Source organism: Aphelocoma coerulescens, chromosome 1A (genome assembly GCF_041296385.1).
Source record: "Aphelocoma coerulescens isolate FSJ_1873_10779 chromosome 1A, UR_Acoe_1.0, whole genome shotgun sequence".
NCBI lineage: Eukaryota > Metazoa > Chordata > Aves > Passeriformes > Corvidae > Aphelocoma > Aphelocoma coerulescens.
Window position 1 is genome coordinate 15035928 of NC_091014.1, and position 23870 is coordinate 15059797.

The following is a 23870-nucleotide window of genomic DNA, read 5'->3' on the forward strand; positions in this document are numbered from 1 at the left end:
TATACATGGAGTGTATTTGTTTTGCTACTAAAATCTGTGGGATGGCTATATCCTCCTGAAGAAACTCACAGGTTTTTTTGTACTATAAACTTCGGGAGTTACTTCCATAGCTGCACATTGTTTCATCCTTAATTTTACTTACCTATGGAAAGAATCCCAGAACAATCAGTACATATAGTGGAGTTTTATTTAGGCTAAGGAATTCACTTTTAGTTTCATGATCCTCTCGCTTCATAATTAGTCTCTGATAAGAGAAGGATATTTAATATTGATAATATTAAAGTTTTATCAGTTGAAGGCTAGAGGGAATAAGTACCCTGAAGGCAGAAATTAGCTGATTGAAGACTATAGTAAAGAAGTTCAGCAGAAGCCCTTGAGGAAAAAATGACAAATAAATGCTTTAATGTCAACATTATATATAATATAATGTGGTGTTCGTTCCCATTGGCAGAAAAGGAGGCACAGGTCAGTAGACAGAAAAACAGAGAAAAGTGTTATTTTGTTGTGGTCTTGAGCAGGTTTGCCTCAGAGTCTTTAACAGGAGGCGTCCTGAGCCTCAGGAGTCAGAAGGATCTCAGTCTGAGAGGTCTGCAGAGAGTCACATTTGGTAGGCTGGGGGAACTTGAAAGCTGGCTTAAGATCAGGAACATCTAAGGATGTTCCACCTACAGATCACTGTTAAGTATCATCTTACATAATTTGATGTTTTATATTTTTGTACATGTGCCACTACTACAAATCTGTGGTTTTAAGTAACCATACTCTTGTATCTGTACCCTGGCTGCCAGTGAAAGTAATAAAGTATTGTGAAGAGGAGCAGCACACTCCAGTCCTGTAGGTGTAGTGACCCTTAAAAGGAGAGGTTTTCATTGCTTTTGTGGGAACTGATGCCTACGACTCTCTCAAAGCTATCCAAAGGGTGACAATGCAGACTTTGAACATACAGAGTGGTTTAGAATGAAGGTCTAATGAAGGTCTGTGAGGAGAAAGTGTGTTCTAGTCAATGGCATTTGCCAAGGAGATGGGTAATGCCAGAATCCCATGGGTATTTGAAACATAACCCTGCAGCCTTTTCCGTGTAGTGATGCTCTGATTGTTATGGGTATGATGCACAAGCTTTCCTTGGTTTTTGAAAAGCTTTGAGTGTATGTTTAGATAATACAGCAGTTCTGCCAGACTTCTAACAACTGCCAAAGATAAATAAAAAGTAATTTTGCCAAGAGGACAGAATTATGTATTTCCCCAAAAAAGAAAGAAAGTAGTCTTTTCTGCTGAACTTAAGACTGATCATAAATATGGACAAAAAGGGGTTGGAAGTACAGTGAATACACATAAGTGTTCTTAGAAGTTTATTGTTTTTGTCTGTGATTTCTTCTTCTCTTTATGAAGGTAACCTTTTTCATATTGATTTTGGCCATATTCTTGGGAATTATAAAAGCTTCCTTGGAATTAATAAGGAGAGAGTTCCTTTTGTGCTGACTCCAGATTTTCTGTATGTCATGGGAACTTCCGGAAAGAAGACAAGTCTCCATTTCCATAAATTTCAGGTAATAGAATGGGTATCTAGCTGCAAATCAATTAAGTAATGTTTTTTTGCCCTCTGAAATGAACGTTAGTGCCTTGGTTTTCAAAGGTCTAGGTTCCTATTATTATTATTATTATTATCTTAATAAAATACACTGAATCATAATACAATTCTGGGATATTTTAGGCCCAACTAAGAGAAAAAATTATCTGTACAATTATGGGAACTAGAATTCAAACATTCACAAAGGCACATTGAAAAGCTCGTTAGCAGCAGACCAGATAAGCAGTTCTTTCTTTGTTTCTTGTTTTGACTGAAAATACTTTGCAGAGGGCTTCAGTGTTTGTGCAATTAGAGGAAACTCACGGCACTAAGCAGAGCCTCTGTGGAGTAAGAGCAGGTGTGAGGCATTCATCAGCTGGCTTTGCCAGTGTTATTCCCTCCTGATTCTTCGCATTCTGGGGCTCGAACTGCTGCATCTGAGTAAAAATCAGTGACCCTAAGCTATCTCAGGTGCTGTTTTGTGAAGTGGATGGATAGATTTAACTCTGAAAGAAACGAATGGTGTTAAAAATCTGTTCTATTGCTTCTGTTTGAAATTGAGCGCTTCCAAACCAGTTGTGATTATTTGAGCTAGTGTAGGACCTCGTCAAAGAGGGAGTTCAGTAGGCAGTTCCTACTTCTAAGGAAATGATTGGGAATGTGGCTGGTCAGAAGTACTTATTTGTCTGAAGTGTTATTCCTGTGGTCATCTCTAGAGACTTTGAGTAAAGTGTCTAATTTAGAAAGCACATTCCTTATAATATCAAAGCAAAAATTCTTCTGTAGAGTGAGTCAAAGCCAAAGCCTAACTTTCATGTTGTGGATTCCTTGTGGGTGAACCAGTCGCAGTAAGGAGTCTGGTTTTCTAACCTGAGTACCTAATTAAGGTTCTTACTGGTGGATGATGACTGTGTCCCTTTGAGCATATACACAGTTGTATAGCAAATCTGTGTCCTACACACCCCCATCTCCCTTGTGATTGTCTGTGATGGGCAATGGAAATTATCCTAAGATGGTAACACCAAGTGGGTCCCCTATGTAGTTACTTCAGCATTTTGTCTCCATTTGTGGCCATATCTCAGTGCTTTTACTCACTCATCCAAAAATGAGTATTCTCCATCTTCGGGCTGGACACATCCTGCAGGCCTCCCTGCCAGCGATGGGATCCACTTGGATCCTCTTGCAATTCCCACCTTATGGTATTCTTGTGTTACGACAAATCACATTGTCCACCAGAGACAATCAAAAGGGAGAGGATGTGTGGAGATGACTCATGCAAAGAAGAACCAACTATTTTTGGTTGAAGTCACTGCCCAAACTTCTGAAAATAACTAAAGAACCAGGTACAATCTTTGAGTCTTCATTTTGCCAGGACTGCCTTTATCACAGTGGAGGTGTTTTGAAGGGGGCTTGTAGCTCAAAAGATGTTAGGGTGGGGTTTGCCTTGGGAAGGGAATGCTGAGCCTGTGCTCTCAGGGAAGCCTGTGAGCTGGGCTGTGTACAGTGATGATGCTGTCACTGCAGCTGTAAGTCATATGCAGGTGTGGGACTGAAACACCAGTCTGGGGTATGTCATTTCAAAGAAGACTTCTGTTCTGGAAGCAGAAAATAGTTAAAAGAGTTAAAATGTGGTAATGGAGGATTGAAAGACCTGTTGGTGTCTGTGGTGAGGTAAAGTTGTTTACATATATATGGATCATCCAGCTCTTTAGAGAGTATCTGACCTTTACTTCAGCAGCCCAAATACCAAAATCAATCAGAGGTGATTTTGGTCATAGCCTCTCTTCAATACATCATGCCTCCATCCTGGAGTCCTGGGTTTGACTAAATACACATTTTGTTACTCTGGTACTAATTTCTAAGTAATTTTACCATCCCACTAATGCAGACAGTCTAGGAATGCTGTAATAGCACCAGTGTCATTTCCACTAGTGTCCTGAGCCAAATACAAGGTGATTAATGTGCTTTACTGTTGTGAACTGGGATGGTGGTATGTGACTCAGGCATTTTAAGTGAGATGATTTAGGCACAGACAACAATAAACTGACCAAAAAATGTAAGTTCATGTATAGTTCTGCTGCAATAGCTACTGTTTATATACTGCTATTGCAGTAGTACTCAAAGACCAGTAAAAAGAAAGTTAAAATACTTCTATACAAGTAAAAGAGTAACACAGGGCAAGATTTGCATCACATATTTTGCTATGAAAAATGTATGTTTTAATTAGCTGACCAGAGGAAAAAAATAAAATTGTACTTTCACTTTCCAGTTGACTTGTTTCATCGTATTTCCTAATATTGAAGGATTCATTCAGTATGTCATACATGAAATCCCTATTTGTGCTTGGTCTTTGCATATTAAGTGCTTTAATTAATTTTGAGTTAAATATTTTTAAATTGAATGTTAAAATTAACCCATCAGCCCAGGTACACAAATCAAGTTTTATTATTATGGTTTTCACTTGTTCAAAGCAGTTTATTTGCACCCTTCCCAGTAAAAAAATCCCCAGTTAAAAGTTCCCCAGTTAAAATCCCTTTTCAAGCATTAATCACTTGTACACCATAAGAGTTATCTTTCCTGTGTTTACTGTATACTTTTACAAGTGTTTTAAGATGTGTTGGATGTATTTTTTTATGTTTTTACTTGTACTTTGGTTCCAGAGAAAACTTCAAAACCCCAGTTCCAACAAACAGCCCAGCCCCCACAGCCATTACCCTGTAAGCACCATGGCAACCTGAATTTTAATGACCCTTATTTCAACTAGTACCACCCCTCTGACAAGGGTGAGCCATTGGTGGACAGAGATAATCTGTCAAAGGGAAAACACCAATCACCTTAAACCAAAGGGGCGGGCTGTGGGCGGACTGTGGGCGGAGCAAAGGCTATAAAACGGGGAGCAGAAGAAAGACACGCTCTTCTTTCCCTTCCTCTCCAGTTGAGTTCAGTGCTGGAGAAACCTACTCCTTTCCAGGAGCCTTTTAGAAATATATTTCTTTTTGACCAGCCTAGCACTGCAAGCCCTTTTTTTCTCTACCTGAGGTCCAGTGCTGTCTAAGCCTGAAGATCTCGAATCCCTGTGTTCCTGGGGCATACCTCCTGAGCCACTAGGATCCCAAATTTTTATATTTTGCTAATTTTTGCAATTTTTCAATTTTTCTGTTTTAATAAATTGTTTTAATTTCTACTAAGAGGTGTCTCATTCCTCACAGTATGCCTAATGACTCTTTTAGGTATTAATGGAAAAGTCTCAGCATTTATCCTTCATTAATTTTTAAGAGCGTCTCTCATTATTTCGTACTTAACTACATTAAAACAGTTTGTGCTTCAGAAGACTCCTTTGTTTTTTACAGTTTTTGCTGGTTTTGATAACTTAATAACCTACTTGTATAAGATTTTATTTCTTTTTATCCACTGGACATATTCCAGTGTGTTTGCCAGAGCTCGTATTGCAGATTCTGGAGGAGGTTAAAATGACAACTCTGACTGAAGTTCACTGCAGAAGAGTATAGTTCATTATTAGTGAACTTCTGAGGCTGTCAGTGGCCTGGCAACTTTTCTGAACTAGCAATGAAGTTCCTTTCTATTAGTTCTTAATCTAAATTTTGGCTCCCTTTTTGTTTGCATTTGTTATGATGGTTTAATGAAAATGAGAGGCCAGAGGTTATTAGTGACATCACAGACATGCTTAGAAGGAAGCAGTATTTGATGGGCTTTTTCCTCATCACAAACATGTATTTAATCATGACTTAACCTGAGAAGACAAGTATTTTTCTGTTCCACCTATGAATTTCTCAGCTGCCCTAGTACTGCACAGATTTCTCTTGCTGTAAGTGTCATATGTGGTGGCATTTTCTTTACAGCCTTTGGCTGAAACCAATCAACTTTCATACTCCTATGCACACACAACTTTTTCACTTCTTACTTGTAGAAACCTTTGAGAAAGCCTCATCTAAGATCTTCATAGTCCTTTTTGAGCTTTGTCCACCTACCTATTATTAATTTGCCTAAAATTGTCTTTGATAGTTCGTGCATTAAATTATGAACTCATTTTTGTTCATTAAATTTAATTTACCTAATTCATTATTTTTTCGTTATTCTGCTGACTTGATAATACAGACATCTGTATTTTCAGTGCTAACCAAATTCTTCTAAACTATTTCTTTACAAAATCTTATGTATTTGATTGTCAAACAAAGGTGACAGAAGGGTACACAATTCATCATTGAGAAATACTTATTTGCAGTAAACCGTACAGGGAAGGGATGGCCTATGTAACAGAACTTGGACACTTTATTTTATAAATATGCCTCGATTTTAGGATAATAATATTTAAGACCGTTTCAAGCTTTCAAAATGATTATTCTTTTTTTCCTATTGGGCAATGGGATTTTGGTTTCTCCTCCGCTCTTCTCATTTTGCCTATAGCTTTAGATGAGTTAGCAGCTTTATTCTTAATCCCACAGTAAACATGTACATATCCTTGACACATACCTGTCGTCTGGGTTATTTTTGGTTCTCACTGCCTCTCTCAGAAGTGTAAAAATTCATTTTCTTGGAAGATACTAATGCAAAACTAGATTCAGTTCCTGTCTGAATAAATAAATGTAACGGGCAGATGCAGATATTAAAAATCTTTTGAATTCCTGGAAGGACTGCCTTTGAGATGAAGTGATACCAGGTTTTTCTTGACTGCATAATTGTTTTTCTGTCTCACACACCCGAAGCAGTGGAATTCATCATCCATACAGAAATGTAAAGCTCTCTTTGATAATAACTATAAAGACCTTTCATCTCTTTCAAGGGGAACAAAACACAGACTAACTCTTGTGACAAGATTTCTCTGTTTGAAGTTGATAATACATAAGTGAAATTTCTTTTTTTATTATTTTTTTATTTTTTCTCCTGATATAATGGAGAGAAACTATTCCCTGTGATGGTGTTTTCTATTGTAAATTGTGCTTTGAACATTTCATTTTATCTTTTGTTATGCTAGAACTAAACTAACACTGGAGTTTGTAAGTATGATCTTATTTCAGAACAGAATTTATTTGGGAACAGATTAAAAGATTTCAGTTCCCAGGCAATACTAAAGAAAGAAAATGTACAGACAGATCTTCAGTATATCATCTTCCTTCCTTATATTTTCCTAACCTGTCTAGTTGGGTGTCCTGGTGTTGCTGATGAGAACAGTGATAGATGTTAAGAATATTTGTGCACTTCTTCCTGTCTCAGAGGAAGAAAGAAAACATATATCTTGTAAAAGTCAAAGCCTTGTGTTCTAGAGGGCTGATGGGATTTGTTAGAAGTTTACATTAAAGTATTTGGATTTTCCAAATATTATTCAAAACATGAATATACAGTTGTGGAAAGGTTAAATTGAATATTTAATTGGGTAAAAATTAGCATTGCTTCAGCTTTGGTTTGAATAATAACAACCTTCTTGGAAATATTTTTCATATTTTTACATTACTGCATTGCAAGCCTAATTTCTAGTTGATTGATGTCTTCATTGCATTGTTCTTATTTCTACTAGCAAATGAGTTATAAATTTAATATAAGAAATAATAATTTCAGTTTATATATTAGTTGCTTAGCAGGGAATATTATTTTTAAAAGCATTGCATTTTTTTCTAAGCTGCAGAAATTTCATTCTTCTAAAAGTTCTGTTGTTAAGCAGAGATTATTTATACATGGAAATGAAAAGGCTATAAAAGAAGTCTATGGAATCCAGAATGACAGTACATAGTCATAGAAATCCTACAGCAAGGCAGAGTGCCTGAAGACTAGAGCTGTCAGCTAGCAGAATTCCTTAGAACACCAAGCCTGAAAAATCTTCCCTGTTAAATAATCTGTCACCACTGTGAAGTTAATAGGCATCTATAGAAAAAGAAGAGCAATCCCCTGGAGGTGCTGCTTTGTTCAGTATCACTTCCCAGCCACAGTCTTTAAACGGGAACATCCCAACAGGAAAGGAAGACAGTGAATTATTGCTGTCTCTTTTAACAGCTACAGAAAGAGGTTATATGGTGGGGAAATTAATTTGAAATTCTGGTGAGACTAAGGTTTTATGCTTTAGTAATCAATGTAGGATTAAGAGCCATTAGTTGTACACCCAAACAGTTCTTGTTGCCCCAACCTGTGGTGAATGAAGTTACCCTGAGCAGCAGGTGCAGAAATTTGTGTCACGTTTCTGCTCGGTTGAATCGCTCTGTTGGGTCTCCTGTCTCTGGCATACTCGAGTGATTGAATAGCATTGGTTAATGAGAGTCCTGTGAAATTCCTACATCATCCCTGTCAATTCATCTCCTCAATTAACAAAAAACTCTTCTCTCTCACAGGACGTATGTGTGAAGGCTTATTTAGCTCTCCGACACCACACAAACCTGCTGATCATCCTGTTCTCCATGATGCTAATGACTGGAATGCCCCAATTAGCCAGCAAAGAAGATATTGAATATATCAGGGATGCACTGACAGTAGGGAAAAGTGAAGAAGATGCCAAAAAGCATTTTCTTGATCAGATAGAAGTTTGCAGAGATAAGGGCTGGACCGTGCAGTTTAACTGGTTTTTACATCTTGTGCTTGGAATCAAACAAGGAGTAGAAAAGCATTCTGCTTAATATTTTATGTAAATTAACTGTGGGTGTGAATAGGAGGTTAGTGAATCTACTTGTTATTTATGAATTCTGAATAAATGAACAGTCCAAATTGCCTTTACTCTTCTGGCAGCTTAAATGGATCTTATGAAAAGGCAAGGACTTTTGCTCTGCCCCTCCAGGAGATCTTCCTGCAGACAAGATTTTTTTTTTTTTAATTTCTAATGACACTTCAAGTTGCTGGATTCTTTTCACTAGATGCTTTGCTAATGTGGCTTGGATTTTTTTTTGCTTTATTAGCAATAATTTCAGATAAATAAAAGGAGGAGGTTGAGTAAGATGATAGCCTACAAACCCCCTATGACCTTACCTTAATTGTTCACGAGGGTCGAGTCCTTCAAAACCAGAAGATTTTATGTAAAATATATGGTTATAGTGATATCTCTGTAGGTAATCCACATCTGTCTCAGGATGGTTTACACACGAGTGTTCTTCACCCACATCCTTTTCTTTTGTCCCTTCCTCAACATTTTGTCCTTTCTGGATTTTTAGTATGTTGTCAGTAGAAAAGAGCTTTGGCTCTGCCATGGGAGGAAATTGCCTTACTGTTACTGCAACCTCCTGACACAGCCAGCCAGTCTTGACTGCCAGGAGAACTTCACAGTTAACCTGGAAGTTCCTCAGATATGAACATGAAATTCTGAAGGTTTAGTTTTGAAAGATTTTTTACTGTACTTTTTAGTGGGGAAGGTCTGCATTATGTTACAGATTATGTTCTAACTGTAAAGTTATTAAAATTCCACCTGTATAGCAAAAGCTCTGTAGAAAAAGCAATGGTACTTCCTTATCCCTCAGAGAAAACTCCTTATGTAATTGACATTTTACCAAATATCTGAGAAACCCAAAGTTATTTATTCCTTGGTGATATATTTTCAGGATATAACTAGAAGGAATTAAGTGTAGTCTTTGAAGTTGTGTATATTTTGATATTTATTTTTAAATTCCTGATGAAACAATACTACTGGAAAGCTATTTATGAAAGAAAAAGAAATCCTTATCTTTAATTTCAATATTTAACTTAAAAGATGAAAAAATGGGCAGTGTTAAGTAGAATTTTAACTTCCCTACTGTAGATTGCTTGCAATCAAGTCTGCCTATGGTAGGAAAGGAAAAAACATACAGCCCGAATTAGTCTTTGACTTGAATTATTATAGTATACTTCCTGCTAATTGATTTTTACCAAAGAGATGGCTTACAATATTGCTTTTTTGCACTTGTGCCCATGTAATTTATTCCTTTATTGTAGTGTTACATGGGCTTTACATTATGTATAAATGATTAACTGAATTTTAAAATTCTGTTATCATTTGCTTTGATCATTTCACAGAGCTGTTATGATTTTAACTAGTGTTACTACTGAGTGCACTCTTGAAGGATTTTTAATAAATGTACTGTAATTGGTGTCTCAGTTATGAGATGTAGCCAATCTATTCTTGAAATGTAGATGTTTTAATTGGTTATTGTGCACAAGTATTTTTGATGTAAATGGTAGACTCCAGTTAAGGAAATCTCTAAGGTTAAAATGTAGACTATTTTGTTATTCTGTTACATTATTATTCTGTGCAAGATAGGCTTTAGATAATACTAAAATAAAAACTAAATGGTGAATATTGTCTGTAAAATGATATTTTTAGATTTGTATTTTATAGATCTGAAATAAAATGACATGTTCTATTCATTTGATTATTATTCATGAATAAGCAGCTTAGCCCAAAATACCTGTAAATATTTTTTATCCAGTTTCTTAAAGACTTATCTCAGTAAGAAATCATATTCAAAGTCCCACTCAGAGGAATTGTTTTAGTTCCATATTAATAATTCTGTATGATGTCAGATATCTTAAATTTTAATAGTTATAGTATTAGAATTGCAATTATTGTAATTGTTAAATGTGAATAGAATATTGCCACTTTCTAAGAGCACCTTATTCATTCCTGGTATGTTTTATGAAGAAAAATCTGAAGATTTTAGTAAGTTCCTAGTTTTAAAAAATAAGAAGATCTACTGCTAAATTTAACTCTAGCATGGGGAAATAAATGCTAATCACAACTTCAAGGGAAATGGCACTCTTGAAGCAGCCTCCATTTGCAGGAAATGGTCTACAAGAGATCTGTACCCAGAGGAAAGTAGTTCAGTCCTGCACTGAACTTAGGCTGATGATTTTTATCAGCAATTTACTTGCTATATTGAATTGTGTTTGTTGCAGACACCTAAAACACCTCAGTGCTGAGCAAATTCCCAGACCTGTCATTGCTTTCCTTGCCCATGCAGCCTGTGCTTGGGCTGCCTGGGCAGTGCTAGGCTGCCTTGTGTCTTCTGGGTGTGGGTATTTGACTCCTGGGAGATCAAAAATCTCCTCTTTACCTACGGAGCAAGCTGTGGGCACCGGCATCTCCTTATAAATGGCTGTGCAATCGTGGCTGATCACCGGCTGGATTTTGTGTCCCTCTGGAAACCTCCACCCACCACTGACCTTGTTTTCTGGCAAGCCCTGGCACAAGGAGTGTCTTGGGGTGACCTTATGATGTGTATCCCACATCGCTGCCTATGCCCAGAAATTAATTTTTGTGCCTTTCTATGCCTCTAAACTGAGCCTGAGAGGGGGAAGGAAAAAAACTGAGCAAAACTTTTTCAAAGCAGTTTGCAGCTTGTTCAAGGTCACATAAAGATAGCAGGTTTTTTTTCCCCAGCTGCGGCAGGGGAGCGAGGAAGCACCCGGCTTGCGGCTTTCCAGTCAGCTTTTGGCCAGTTGTTTCAGTTTCTTGTTCTCCGGAGCGAGAGACTGAGAGTTGGACTTTTCCTTCTCTGGAATTTCGGATTTTCTCCCTTTTCTACTGGACTGCTTGATTGCTGTAACATCAGGACACATTGGGAGGACTTTCCACCGGGCACAGAGGGCCTGGCCCTGGGCCAAGCCCCAGCTCCGAGGAGACCAAAGGGAGGACTCTTAACACTTTCCCAGGTTTTTTCTCCACAGCGAAAGATTTTACCATTTAACATTATTTTCCTTTTCCTGTGTGTTTGTTAAATAAATAGTTTTATCTTCTTCACTTTCCTTCAAGGAAAATTTATTTTTTCCCGAACCTGGTGGGGAAGGGTGGTTGTGCCTTCTCTCAGAGGATATATTTCTAAATTTGGCCAAACCGGAACAAGGAGAAACAAGGCAGAGATGTGGTTCGAGGCAATCCAGCCTCAGGGGGCAGAGCAACTGCCTTTCAGGTGAGGAGGGGGCACAAGGGCACGTCTGCTCATCCCAGACAGAGCGCAGCGTTCTACAGCGGCAGCTGCCTTCCCAAGGCCTGGAGAGCTGGAGCTGTAGCACAGATGCCACTACTGGAGCAGGAGGCTGAACCACAATTTCCTGAGTCTCACAGTGCATAAACTCACTGACCCTTTAGAATAACTGGTTTTTAAGGGTTATAAACCAGGAAATGTAAAGTAGTCACTAATCACTAACCTTTTTCAGAAGCTCTAACACAGCACGCAGAAAAAGAAAATTACTAAATTTTCTATGTAGGTCTCAATTATTATCACTGTCTCCTGTTAGCCTTAAGATTATTTCTTGGAAATTATTTTAAGGGTGACTTTGTCTTTGAGGTCTATCATATTTTCTTGGTAGTCTCATTCACATTACGACTGCACCTAACAGTGGAAATTCAAATCTATTCTTAAGAGTTAGTGCCTCAGACTCAGTTGTGACTTGACATCTCTTTTTCCCCAGCAAGGTCATTGAGATGTTGGTTAGCAGTGGGTGTGTCCCCAAGGCTCCATCCTAATTATATTCCAAGACAGGAAGAGAAGTTGAAATGGAGCTAAGGTGTACAATGTGATTATATTTAGATCTTCATTGAATACACTGGTTGCACTTGTTAGAAGTGTTTATCGTTAAGAGTATTGAGATTTAACCTGTTTAGCAGATTTTTTTCTAAAATGTGACCAATGATATATAAATACAGGTATGAACAAATGACTTCAGAAAAATATCAATGAAAATTGCAACTGATGTATTTTTATTATAAACCTTTTTCCTGACTACCAGCAGCATTCTGCAAGGCCACGTCCCAAGGTTTATATAGATTTCAGACTCTGTGCTAATGCCTTTATAATGTAGTTTGTGTAAAGTAGTCTTGAAAAAAAAAATTAATAAAATCTGGGATACCATCTGCAGTCTCGTGGGCTCTTTGGGCATCCCACCAACTCTGAAGTTTCTGAGAAACACTGATGTGCTTTCATGAATCTTCTCATTGCAACTTACTCAATATATGTTAGAAACAACACTCCAGAAATCATGAATTCTCTAGAGAGAAGTCAACAGGAAGAGATTCCTTCTGTGCTTACCCCACTCTGCATTTGGAAGCCAGAATTTGCCCAAAGAGGTACTAATACAATTGAAATCTTGTGGCATACTGACAGAAAGCAAGATTTGTGCTGGAGAAAACAGAGAGAAAGAGGAACTGTTTTTCTGCAGTTACACAGTTAATAACAAGAACTGACCAAAGATACAAATGCCATGGTTATACCCACGTGAGATGTGCACATCATTATTTCTTTAGAGAAAAGGGGCACTGGTGACCTCTTCTAGTCTGCTGATACAAGGAGACAGAAGGCCACAGCTTCTCCTGGCTTTTTGTGCATCAGTGGGTGTCGTAGCTAGCAAGAGAGAGGCTGATGACCTGCCTGTTGATAATGAGCAAGTGAACACTGGACAGGATAAATTCCTTCCTACCCCTAAGAATGGAGCTTTGTTGTTTCAGAGGGTGCCTGGCAACACTTGACATGGCAAGAGCCCTCTGCAGCCTGGGGAAGGCAGGTAGGCAGTGTTTAGAAGATGTGCCATTTCTCAGGTATTCTCCTGGGGATGCAAAAGAAGAGGCTGTCACTTTGGAAACAGCAGCAGCACTGCCAGAAACACGTGCCAGTTAATTTTAGCTAACAAAAGATTCCTGTGCATGGCAGAAGTGCTGTATCTCCTAAGTGCGAGCACATCCCACACCTGGGTGCAGTCACTTGGTGTTCAGCATTAGGAGTTACTGCGTGCCAGTGCTGGTCACGCTCTCAAAGCTGTCTTTGGTCTGGTGCCTATGGTCAGAGTTTACCACTGATCCATTTATTAGTCCATGAAGGAAAAAAAGGAAAATATTACACTGTAGATAGCAGCATTTCTTTATAAGATCAACAATGAGTAGGTACATAAGAAAGTCAAATCTAATGTAATGAAGAATACCCAGAAATGATCCCTGAAAGGAGAAATCGAAAGAAAATAGAAATGTTAATGACCCATAGTACAAAACAGTTTTAAGACTACAGAATTTGTACCAGATCCTCCTTTGTGTTTGGATATATCTTTCTTTATCAAAACTAATTATCCTGTAAAAGGCTATGAGGGCTATGACTATTTAATAGCCCAAGAAATATGCTGCCACAATGCAGTTAATTATAAAAAATTCATTAGAAGTTCAAGATACGGCCAGAACTGAATTTGGTCTGTGTAGATACTATTTAACAACCTGGGATTAACAACAACAACAAAACAAACAAACAAACAAAACACCAAAAAAGGTAGTCTAGTGCTGCTTCCCCAAATCAACCAGCAAGTGTCTGAGACTGGCATTAAACTCATCACATGAGGAAGTTATTTCCCATCATGATTGAAATGCATTTTTCTCTGAAGCATTAGGAGCTGGTCCCTGTCAGGGACAGGATACTGGCCTGGACAGACTCTGTCTCTGATGCAGGATGGCAGATCCTCTGCTCAGCTGTCAGATGTCTGCATGAAAGCATCTTGGTGAATTAAACAGGTCTCCTCAGGATATGCTTTCCCTCCAGCCAAAGTTATCCTTCATTTTGATGACGTTCATGACAGCATCTCTGTTTCACAAACCTGTTTCCTTCTCACAGGATATGATGTATTTTGCAAACCTTGTGAAACAGTAATTCTGTCTACCTGGAGAGAAAAATACCCAGAGATCTCAGTAACTTTAAAGTAGTCTGAAACCAAAACACTCCAGGCAGGGACCTTTCAATTCAAGGTGGTAGTTCATGCAAAGGCAGGCAATTACAGGGAGATGCTCATTAGCTACCTATTAGTATTTCAGAGAAGTTCTTGGGATTCTGTCATTGCAGCAACACACCAAAATGAGGGTGAAGAGTGGCCTCTAACTAAAGACCAGAGACTTGAAGGTCCTGTGGAGATTGATTCCAACTCTGCGGGAAAGAGGTGGCTGCTGGGTACAGCTGCAGCCCTCCCAGGGGAACAGGGACCCAGTGGCAGCAGCTCTGGCAAAAACGGGTGTAGAGTCAGGGTGTAAGTGCCAGGATGAACTGTGTACTCTGCAGAGTTTAGACCTCAGCAGATGGAGTATGTTACTGAAAGGCCCTTTCATGGCATTCATGCCACAAAAGTAGCAGTGTTATTAGGACTATCCAATGAGAGTAAATACAGTTTATAAAACATAAACTTTGCTCTTTTTTAAAAATCAGTAGGTAAACACATAGTATGAATGACTATTTTCTGCTGCTGCTGCTCCTGCTGCTGCTGCTCTAGATCTTCACCCTAATTCCTCATTTCTATTCTCTTGTTGCTGTTTCTCGGACCTCAAAACCTAAAACCAGGATAAACTGCCTACATTTTACAGCCAGGAAATGCACAGCTGAATGTCAGCAAAAGAACCACTTGTCAAAAGTACTGGTAGCTGGAGATGCTGTCAACACCTGTACTGGGAGAAGCTTGCTAAAAGTTCTCATGACTCTGAAAAGGAAACAAATGGCAAGAGAAATGAGGAAATGCTCTGTGTATATGCTTCAAGGTGCAAAGCACTGGAAGACCAAGCTTTCCCAGGTTTAATGCTCTGTGTTCACCCTCCCAGCTACTCTTACCAATGGGCTCAAGGTAGAAAAGTGAAAACTTTATAGTGAGTACACACTGGACTGGAAAAGTGGATAAACCTTAATGCAGTTAAGTGCAATAATAAGAGAAATACAGCCCTTTTTCAGAATGTCCAAGACTCAAAAAAAAAAAAAATTGTATGGGGCCACCACAGTCTAGTTCTCCCACCTGGTATCGTGTGCATGCTGTCCAACTCCATGGTCAATCTAGCTAGTGGCATCAGCATCTGCACTTCCTTTCAGTATTCCCTGTAAAGCAGTGTTTCAGAGAACACCTTTTAGAATACCATCTTTGCAAGGGATAGGTGAATAAAAAGGACATAGGGAAAAGTCTTTGTCATACTTGCAAGATCCTAATTTAAAGCAGCATCAAATATAAACTACAAGAAATATTTATTAGTGTTAGTTAGAATATCAAGAAATTATAACCTGAAACTGAATCAAGGAAAACAACGAAATGCACCATTTTGTCAAAAAGGCTTAGAAACAACAGTATAGCTGGTAACAGCTTACCAGGATTTGTTCACAGCAAGACCTCCAAAAAAGGATGCCACAACCCCTGAAACACAATTCAAACACCCTTAGAAGTGGACAACTTGCTGGCACTGTTACAGGGAGAAGCTCCATGAGTGTACATGAGGGAACAAACACCCATGTGGCAACATTTCCATTCAAACAGGGAAAAGAAATATTTCTGGATGTCACAAATCTCACAAATCCACAAAGGGAATGATTTAAAAGACATAAAAGTATGGCATGAAAACACAGAAGCCCATAGGAAAAAAAATCATGACAAAAGGCTGAAAAAAAAACCCCCAAAATTTGGAGAAACTGGTAATTCCCCCAAACTGCTCAGTGCCTACTAGAAGACAAAATGAGACCAATGAGATATTGAATCTTTAAGGCAAATCAGTCCTTGAGGAGGATTTAGTAATTCTGGTTAGCTTGTGGAACAATGAAGTATTCTTGGCTACCAAAGCATTGTGGAAGGCAGAGACATAGTTCTGGAGTAGGGACTACAGAAACAGTACCTGGTCATTACAACTAGCACACCTCAATTGCTCAGAGAAAGATACTCGGGAGACCTCTCAAAAGATACACGCAGGGGGAGTGGGCTGTGCACTACTTTCCCTGAAAGAATGATCAGAAATAGCTAGAGACTGCTTCCTTTCCTTTGTTCAAAACCCCAGAACCAGAACCAATGAGCTTGGCAGCAGTGCCCGGTGCCCCCAACAGAGCACAGCAGAAGCTGGCGGCTGCTCTTTCTAAACTCAGAGGAAACCATTACCTGTGACAGCTGATTACTATGGTAGTTTCTCAAACTCAATCAAACAACCTGGGAGCTGACAATACAGCAAATCAGGCTGTGACAGAGCCCCACAAAGCTCACAGGCTGTGAGGGGAGCGGTGTGCTGTGAAGAAACATCAATCTTCAGTGCATTTTCATGTCTATGTATGCCATTTAGACTCTACAGATTGCCAGGAGTAATATGTTTCTTGTTAATTCACCATGTACTTTTTCCTAAAATCTATGGTTTATGAAGCCTCATACCAAGCTAAAAGTAGGAGTGTGTATTGCCCTCCAACAACTGGTTTGTGTCTTGCACTTGTCTTAATGCTACTTCATTCACGGAGAAAGGGCTCCATTGGAAGATGCAGGCAAATACCTTCCTGGCAGACAAATCAACTGGAGGGAGTTCATGACCTGAAGAATGTTCATAGCTCTGAGTTACCATGTGGTGGTGCTTGCTACCTAAGGGACCTGCAGTGAATTTATTAAAACAATAGTCAGCAACAAACATCTGAGGGATTTAACAGGTCTGTACACAGTGGATGTCCCAGACATGCACAACCTGCTCTCCAGATTTTTCTTGGCCCAGTGGACAGAAAGCTGAGAAATATACAAAAATAGCCACTAAGCACAGCAAATTAGGGTTGTCAAGGCCTTCCCCTAGTTCCTTGAACTACTGAAAATAAGCAAAAGCTGTGATTTGTTTCTAGTGCCAAGAATTATTAACCAACATTTGTTCACCGGAAGACAAGCTAGCAATTGTACTATGATAAGAAGTGTCAAATCACTTAAAACTTCCACAAGAAATGTCAGTATTGTGACAAGATGCCTAAGAAGATGCTCTCACAGTAATTAAATCAGCAGAACAACCTAATTTTTATGCACACAGAAGGGACATACAGGGAAAAAGGACAACACCGTGCTCTTCATTGTCCAATATCCTGCCAGCAATACCGACACTGCAAATGAAGAGAAAACATGTGCAGTATTAGCTGGCCCTGAGAACCTCCTGCCTAGCATGTAGAAGAGAAAATTCCAATATAGCCAACCCAAGCACAGATGATTTTTCATGTTTTGGCTGTATCTACAACAGCCAAAAGCAACATTTATTTCAGATGGAAAAGAAGATTTAAATGCCCAAGCAAAGGATTATGGTACATTTTGGGAATATTTTTAAGAATAACTCCAAAATTCCTTTGCTTATGAGAATGTATGTCAAGACACAAGTAAAAATGTCATATGGATCTTTTTAGGAAGGGATATGAAATCAGAGAATTAGAGTCCTCCTTAATCTTTTTTTCATATATCTTGAGCTGAGTTGTGAGCAGAGCATGTGTTTGAAAAGTTTTTGTTAATAAAAAGCCTATTTAGTTTAGCTTTTCCCCTATGAATCTCCATTCCCTCACACAGCTTAAATAAAAGCAATAAAATCATGTTTACATTGGGATATTTGCCTTTTTTTTCCCTCAAGAGGTAATTTCTTTCACCCTCTTTCTAGCACTGCTATGTATGCAAAGCCTAAGTATAGAGTAAATTACCAGTTGAAAATGTAACTTCAACTTAATACAAACAGCCGATAACTGAGACCTTCCCACAGGCATGGCCTTTCAGGAAAAGGATCTTCAGATGCTCTTGTTGAACAGTGAATGTGCCTGTGGCCAGTTTGGGGTGGAAAAAAGACAAATAAAATGAATAAGAAATAAGCTAACCCCATGGTGTTGCTCCAGTTCTTTGGGAGGTTCCTGATGTTGTTATTTCACAACAGAAAGGAGCAGAGGAGGTGAAATTCTCGCAGTGAGTGTCAGGGCTCACACTGCCTTCCTTCAGTCTCATGAGCTTTTTGAATTCTAGGTAAGCCACGTGCCCAGTGCAGATGAGAGGCAAAGAGGGTTCTGATGGGAACAGTTGCTGCCACTCTCTGGATCTCTGCTCTCAGCACACCTGAACCATGTGTGCTTCAGGCAGCCAAGACAGCACGTGTCACTGGGGGAGCGGGAACAGTGACAGCTGCAGCCAGGATTCAACAGAACATGGAGAGCAGAATTTTGGGTACCAAGATGTATATCAAAATAGCCAGCTTTGTAGGAATCCCACCAATGCCAAAGTGGAGTAAATGAGCTCAGTTCAAGCTGCAACACCACAGGCCTGGGCTTGGGAGCAGGAGGTACTGTACCCAGAGAAAATAGGAGCAGCAAGATTCAAAGCTGGAAATTCAAAGCTCACTTCAACCATGTCTTCTTCAGCTCTTGGAAAACAGCCTTGGTAAATCTCTAGTCACATCATCATGACAATTTTCCCAGCTTGTTGGCTAAACAGTACCAGTACTAAATATAGGCCTCTTTGGCATGCCAGCAGGAGCTTGCCAAAGATGAAGGAGAGCAATTTGTCCTTCCTGAGAAGACACATGCCACCCTCAGGCATATGGTACCGAGCCAGAAACAATTCACCCAGAATGGCAAACAGCCCGCTACCGGCTTTGGCCTGATGTGTTCCCACACTGCCATAGAATCATACTGGATACTGGAGCATGGAGCATAACTGGGACATTCCAGGGTGGTATTTTTCCCAGGTAAGAGTCACTGTTGTAAGACAATGCACTGAAGCACAAATTTAAAAAGTAATGTCATCATTAAAAAAACAAACAAACAAAACCAGGGAGTAATCTGATGAATCTTCACACAATGTTTTAAGGTTCTAAACCCACCTATGAGACTGCTCCACCTCCAGCTACTTTTAATGTATAAATTGGTATGTACCAGTAGCTCTGTGACAAACAGACTGTCACAGCTGTCAAAGTGAGTCAGAGAAATCAACTGCATTTGAGAGGAAGTTGGCTTATCCTTTAAAGAACAGGCCTGCAAATAAACAATGGTGGGAGACGTATTTAATGTAATATATGAGTTTACGTTGCTCAGAAAATTAACAAATCTAAAGAAAAAAGAAAAAACCCAGTTTATTTGTGAATCTCTTCTGATGGATTATATTCTTGTAAGGTCAGACAGGCCAGTTCAGTTTTTAGTAGCTTAGTCACCAACAGGGTCCAAGAACAGCCTTTGAACTAACACAAAAATATGACATTTCCATTTCTTTGTGACCTCTGACCTTTCCCCCCAGAAAGAAACTAATCTGTTGCAGTCTTACACTGGAAATGCATTATTTACAAAAATGCTTCTGAGCAATAAAATGTTAGACCTTCATCCAACAGTGAAAGCTGGCCAAGCACAAAGGTCTATAGGCACACAACTGCTTACAAAAACACAACCAAGAACAACAGAGGAAACCACTGAGATCTGGAGATGGTAAATGCTCTGTTATTCCAAATACAACCATTAAGCTCAGAGACAACCAAAAGTTAGGAAGGAAACCAGCATTGATTAAAAGTAGACCTACCCATATACAGATAAGAAAACTCTCTACAGAACTTCCTATTTAAGAAGCTATATTAGATCTGTTCAAAGAACCATTTTTTTCCAGTTGAAAAGGTGGAGAAGAAGGAGAATCTAGTGCACTGAGACAACAGAAAGCATTTCTGCATTGTCCATTACTTTCTCCATGAGAGAACCACCAAGATGTGCTAAGCAAAGAACCTTGCACTGGAGAAGTGTTTTCATTTCCAACGTACAGCTGGGGAGTATCTGCCACAAACAACTGAGAAGAAGCAAGTTAGGAAGTGGTCAATTTCTCATGGGATCATCATCTCTCAGAGGGAAAATCAGAAAGGTCTTAAAAGGAGAAAAGGGCGATGGGACCAGCAATTGAAAAGTTTAGGTGCCTGTTTGCAGGCTGAGAACTCCTAGATGAAATTACATTAGTTGAGATGTTTTGAAGAATCAAGAATTATGGACCTTCCACCATGGAAAATGCCTTTTGCTGCAAATGACTTTGAAACTGTCCAGGTGTGGCAGAGACCTCATACAGGGTCTGGTCACACCAACTGGACCATTCCAGAACCCTGGAAGTGGGCTGCTGCCATTTCTGACAAATTTCAGTTGAAGATCAGCATAGAGGTGCTCAGAATCAGAGGAGATGGTGGTCCAGGTAGAAAAGGGCTAGAGAATAGAAGATTTATAGATTTGGGGAATTTTTTCGCCTTTACTTGTTGTAGTGAAAGAAGAGATAGGGTTCTGTGGCCTATTTAATATTTTTTAACCACTCCTGAGCTGTGAGTAATGTTCCCCTTTAAAACCTCCTTGACATGGTCCCTGGTTCTTAACTGAGTGCTCTTTGTTTGGAAAACAGCCATTAGGCACTCACCCTTATCTCAAGAGTCAGAGAATCCATATTGTACTGCCATGATGTGTTCAGTCTCTTTAGGTTTCATATGGACAAGCTGGATTCCTTGGAATAAAAGTGGCTTTTCTGTCCTGCTGTGTCAGAAAATAAAGATATTTCTGACATATAATACTATTTTTCTAAGGATAAGGTCATCTTACTGTGCCAAGGAGACTCTTTTTAAGGCCATAGAATGAAGTAACTCCAAAAATGCACTGTTGTATATTTATGTAAACAAATAGTTTTCAAGCTTTCTGTCTAGCCCAAGGCATTATTAATAATGACATGAATACATAGTTGGCTTCCAAATAGGCCTGAAATCCCTGTAGCTCATCTATGTTCAATATAAAAACCCTAAAAAATCCCAATTGTTGAAACATCCCTGCAGTCTAACAGCTTAGCAGGAGGTTCTCATCTGTTTTCAAGACAGATTTCCAGTGAGTTTCAACCCTGGTTGGTTCTTTAAAACTCACAGATTTGTACAGCCAGGCTCCTTTTGTTTCATTGGACAGTGAATAATCTTTTCCATGTTTGACTTATTACCATTTTAGTAGCAGAGCTCAGCTTCATTTTGTAATTTCTGCTGGGTAATTCCTCCTCACCCAAGTAGTGCCATTGAGTTTTCATGTGAGCAAGAACTTGCAAGATCAGGACCTTTCACCCTCAGCACTGTCCCTTTTTTAGAGTGTAACTATTTTTATTCTCCAGCTTCCAGGCATAGAAATGTTGACATCTAAAATGAGGAATGCCAATGGTTGAGACACAGAAAGAAAATAAAAGCCATCAATTAATTTATTTAGAATATTTTCAAGAGATTGCACTATTAAGCAAGGACTTGTTTACACAATGGAGTTATTTAAAAATATCTACATGTTCTAAAAGTCCAAGTCTTAAATGCTGCACGTTTAAAATGAAATGATGTTTCATGCTCTACTAAGTAGTAGATATTTTTAAATAATAGACATTTCAAAATAAATTCTAACACATTAGTCTGTCTCCAATAAAGTATGTTCTTCCATAAACCTTTAAAAGAACTCTTCTTATACATCCATATATTGACCTGCAGAAATTAAAGCCTTCCAGGCACAAAATCCTTACCTGTTCCTGTTCCTTGGGTACTGTCACCAGTGACATATCCCAGGGGTCATCCTGTGTTAGGATGCAGCTGTGTTAATGGTCTGGGTGGTGGGACAGAGAGAAGCCTCAGCAGGTTTGCAGAAGATACAAAACTGGGAGGAGTGGTTGACACAGCAGATGGCTGTGCTGCCTTTCGGTGGCACCCTGGCAGGATGGAGGCTCTCCAGTTGTACTGGACATGCACATACCACAGTGAGTCCAGTCAAGGGCCGTTGGTTAAGGGCTTGTAACGTCTGGCATACAAGGGGAGGCTTAGAGAGCTGGGACTGCTCATCCTGGAGCCAGGGCCAGACTGTTTAGTGGTGGCCAGTGACAGGGCAAGAGGCAACAACAGTCAGGACTTGAAACACAATCATCAGACGTCCCTGCCAGCCTCAGCTGCTCCATGATTCTGTGGTTTTCTCTGTATTTTAAAGACTATGAGACACAGTCTTTTAGACTATAGACAGACATTTCTCAACTCTCATTAACTTACCACTTCACAGGAGGACATAATTTGAATCCAGTAGGGCCTGACCCCAACACCATCTGTAGTGGGCAGCAGCTTTCTACCATCTTAAGTGAGCTCTGTACTGGTTCTGTACATGATGCACTGAAACACTGGCAGGACATGAAAGGTTTTCACTGCTTGTAAAATGTAGGCATAATCAAAGCCTACTGTTTTCTGTGAATGCAAATCTTTTTTACTCTGATACAGTCAGTATTGGGTCCACACTGTCCTCCATCACTAAGGAGTGTTGTGCCATTTCCATGGCATGAAGGAGTGTGCCCATCTCTGTACCAAAGCTTCCGCTCACAAAGGGAGGGATGTGGCGGCTGAAGGTTTCCTTGCCAGCTTTCACTGAGACCATCTCCATGGCAGAAAGTTCACTGCTTTCTGGCTCTCAAATATGAAAAATTTCAGTTACTAAGAAACTGAAATTTCCTTTGCGTCTGGGCACATTAGAGCCCAGGGTATGATTAGTTACAGTTCTCCAGGATGGCCTCTGCTCAGATATGATGTCTTTTTGTCTCAGGAGAGCCAGCACACTGCTGACTGCTTGCCCTTCTCTGCCCTCCCTCCCCATTCCTGTCCTCCTGACCTGCCATCCAGCTGGGCCGATATCAAGCAGGGACACAGTGCTGCCCACACCAGATATGTGGTATGGTGCAGGCAAAGAAAAGGTCTGCAAGGAGTCAGCCCTTCTTCCTGGAGTGTTATGGTGCTCCCTTTTCTCTCCATTTGTGTTGAAAGAGCAAGAAATGGTAGAGATTCACAAAGAGCTCTCTCATTTCTGTAAGCACACACCAGATTTGCAGATGACCCTGATCTGGACATTCCCAGGACAGGCAAGGAGACCAGTGCAACCCCAGCCCAGGTTCCTTCCCTAGCTGCAGTGATGACTGGGCTCCTCCATGTATCTTAATCCATGTGGAATTGATTCCATGGAGAGGACCATAAAATTAGGCTAGCAGTTTATGGATTAAGTAAAAGATCTCAGCCTGGTGAGTATCTCTCTGGAAACTGGCCAGGGCAGTGGTGTGGCACCAATCACACACTGAGAATCTCTCTGTGTTCCCCATAATCATTATCCTATTTTACAAAAAGGGTAAGATCAGCTGGACCTTGTTGCCAGTTCCCACAGGACAATCTGGCTGTGTAATGTTAGTAAAGGAGGCTATCTGCTGTCTGCATCTTTCTCTTCTATTTCTGTTCAGGGACTCTCTGAAGTATCCATATTGCAGTCTTTCCAGACGCATCTTGGCATTTTTGAGAAGGATAAAAATTTGAGGACTTACTTTGAAAGATGACTGGTCCTGTCAGGAAAAGGATTGGTCAAGGAGAATTTTCTCACCCCAAAATCCCCCTACTTCTGTGTCTGCATTCCTGCTGCATTATTTCATCATCACCTTTCAAAAAAGAACATCAAAACAAGGACCTAGTTTTCACAGACAGCCAGATGGATGCTTCATGAGTGACTCTTACCTTTCAGAGTGACTGCTCTAGGGCAATTACACTTCCCTTTCTTTCTTATGGAAAGGGCAGATCTGCTGTTTTGAAGTTCTGCTACTATTTCTACCC

General features: G+C 39.6%; 1 protein-coding gene across 3 annotated transcripts in view; it reads left to right on the top strand.

Moving 5' to 3' along the window:
• The window catches only part of PIK3CG (phosphatidylinositol-4,5-bisphosphate 3-kinase catalytic subunit gamma), a 35698-nt gene extending 24425 nt beyond the window's left edge, over positions 1-11273 (top strand). For all 3 annotated transcript variants that reach the window (XM_068994758.1, XM_068994775.1, XM_068994767.1), the window contains 2 exons: positions 1390-1547; positions 7906-11273. In XM_068994758.1, coding sequence (XP_068850859.1) covers positions 1390-1547; positions 7906-8187 — 440 coding nt within the window. In that variant the 3' untranslated portion in view covers positions 8188-11273. The remainder of the gene's footprint in view (positions 1-1389; positions 1548-7905) is intronic.
• Positions 11274-23870: the final 12597 nt, after the last annotated feature.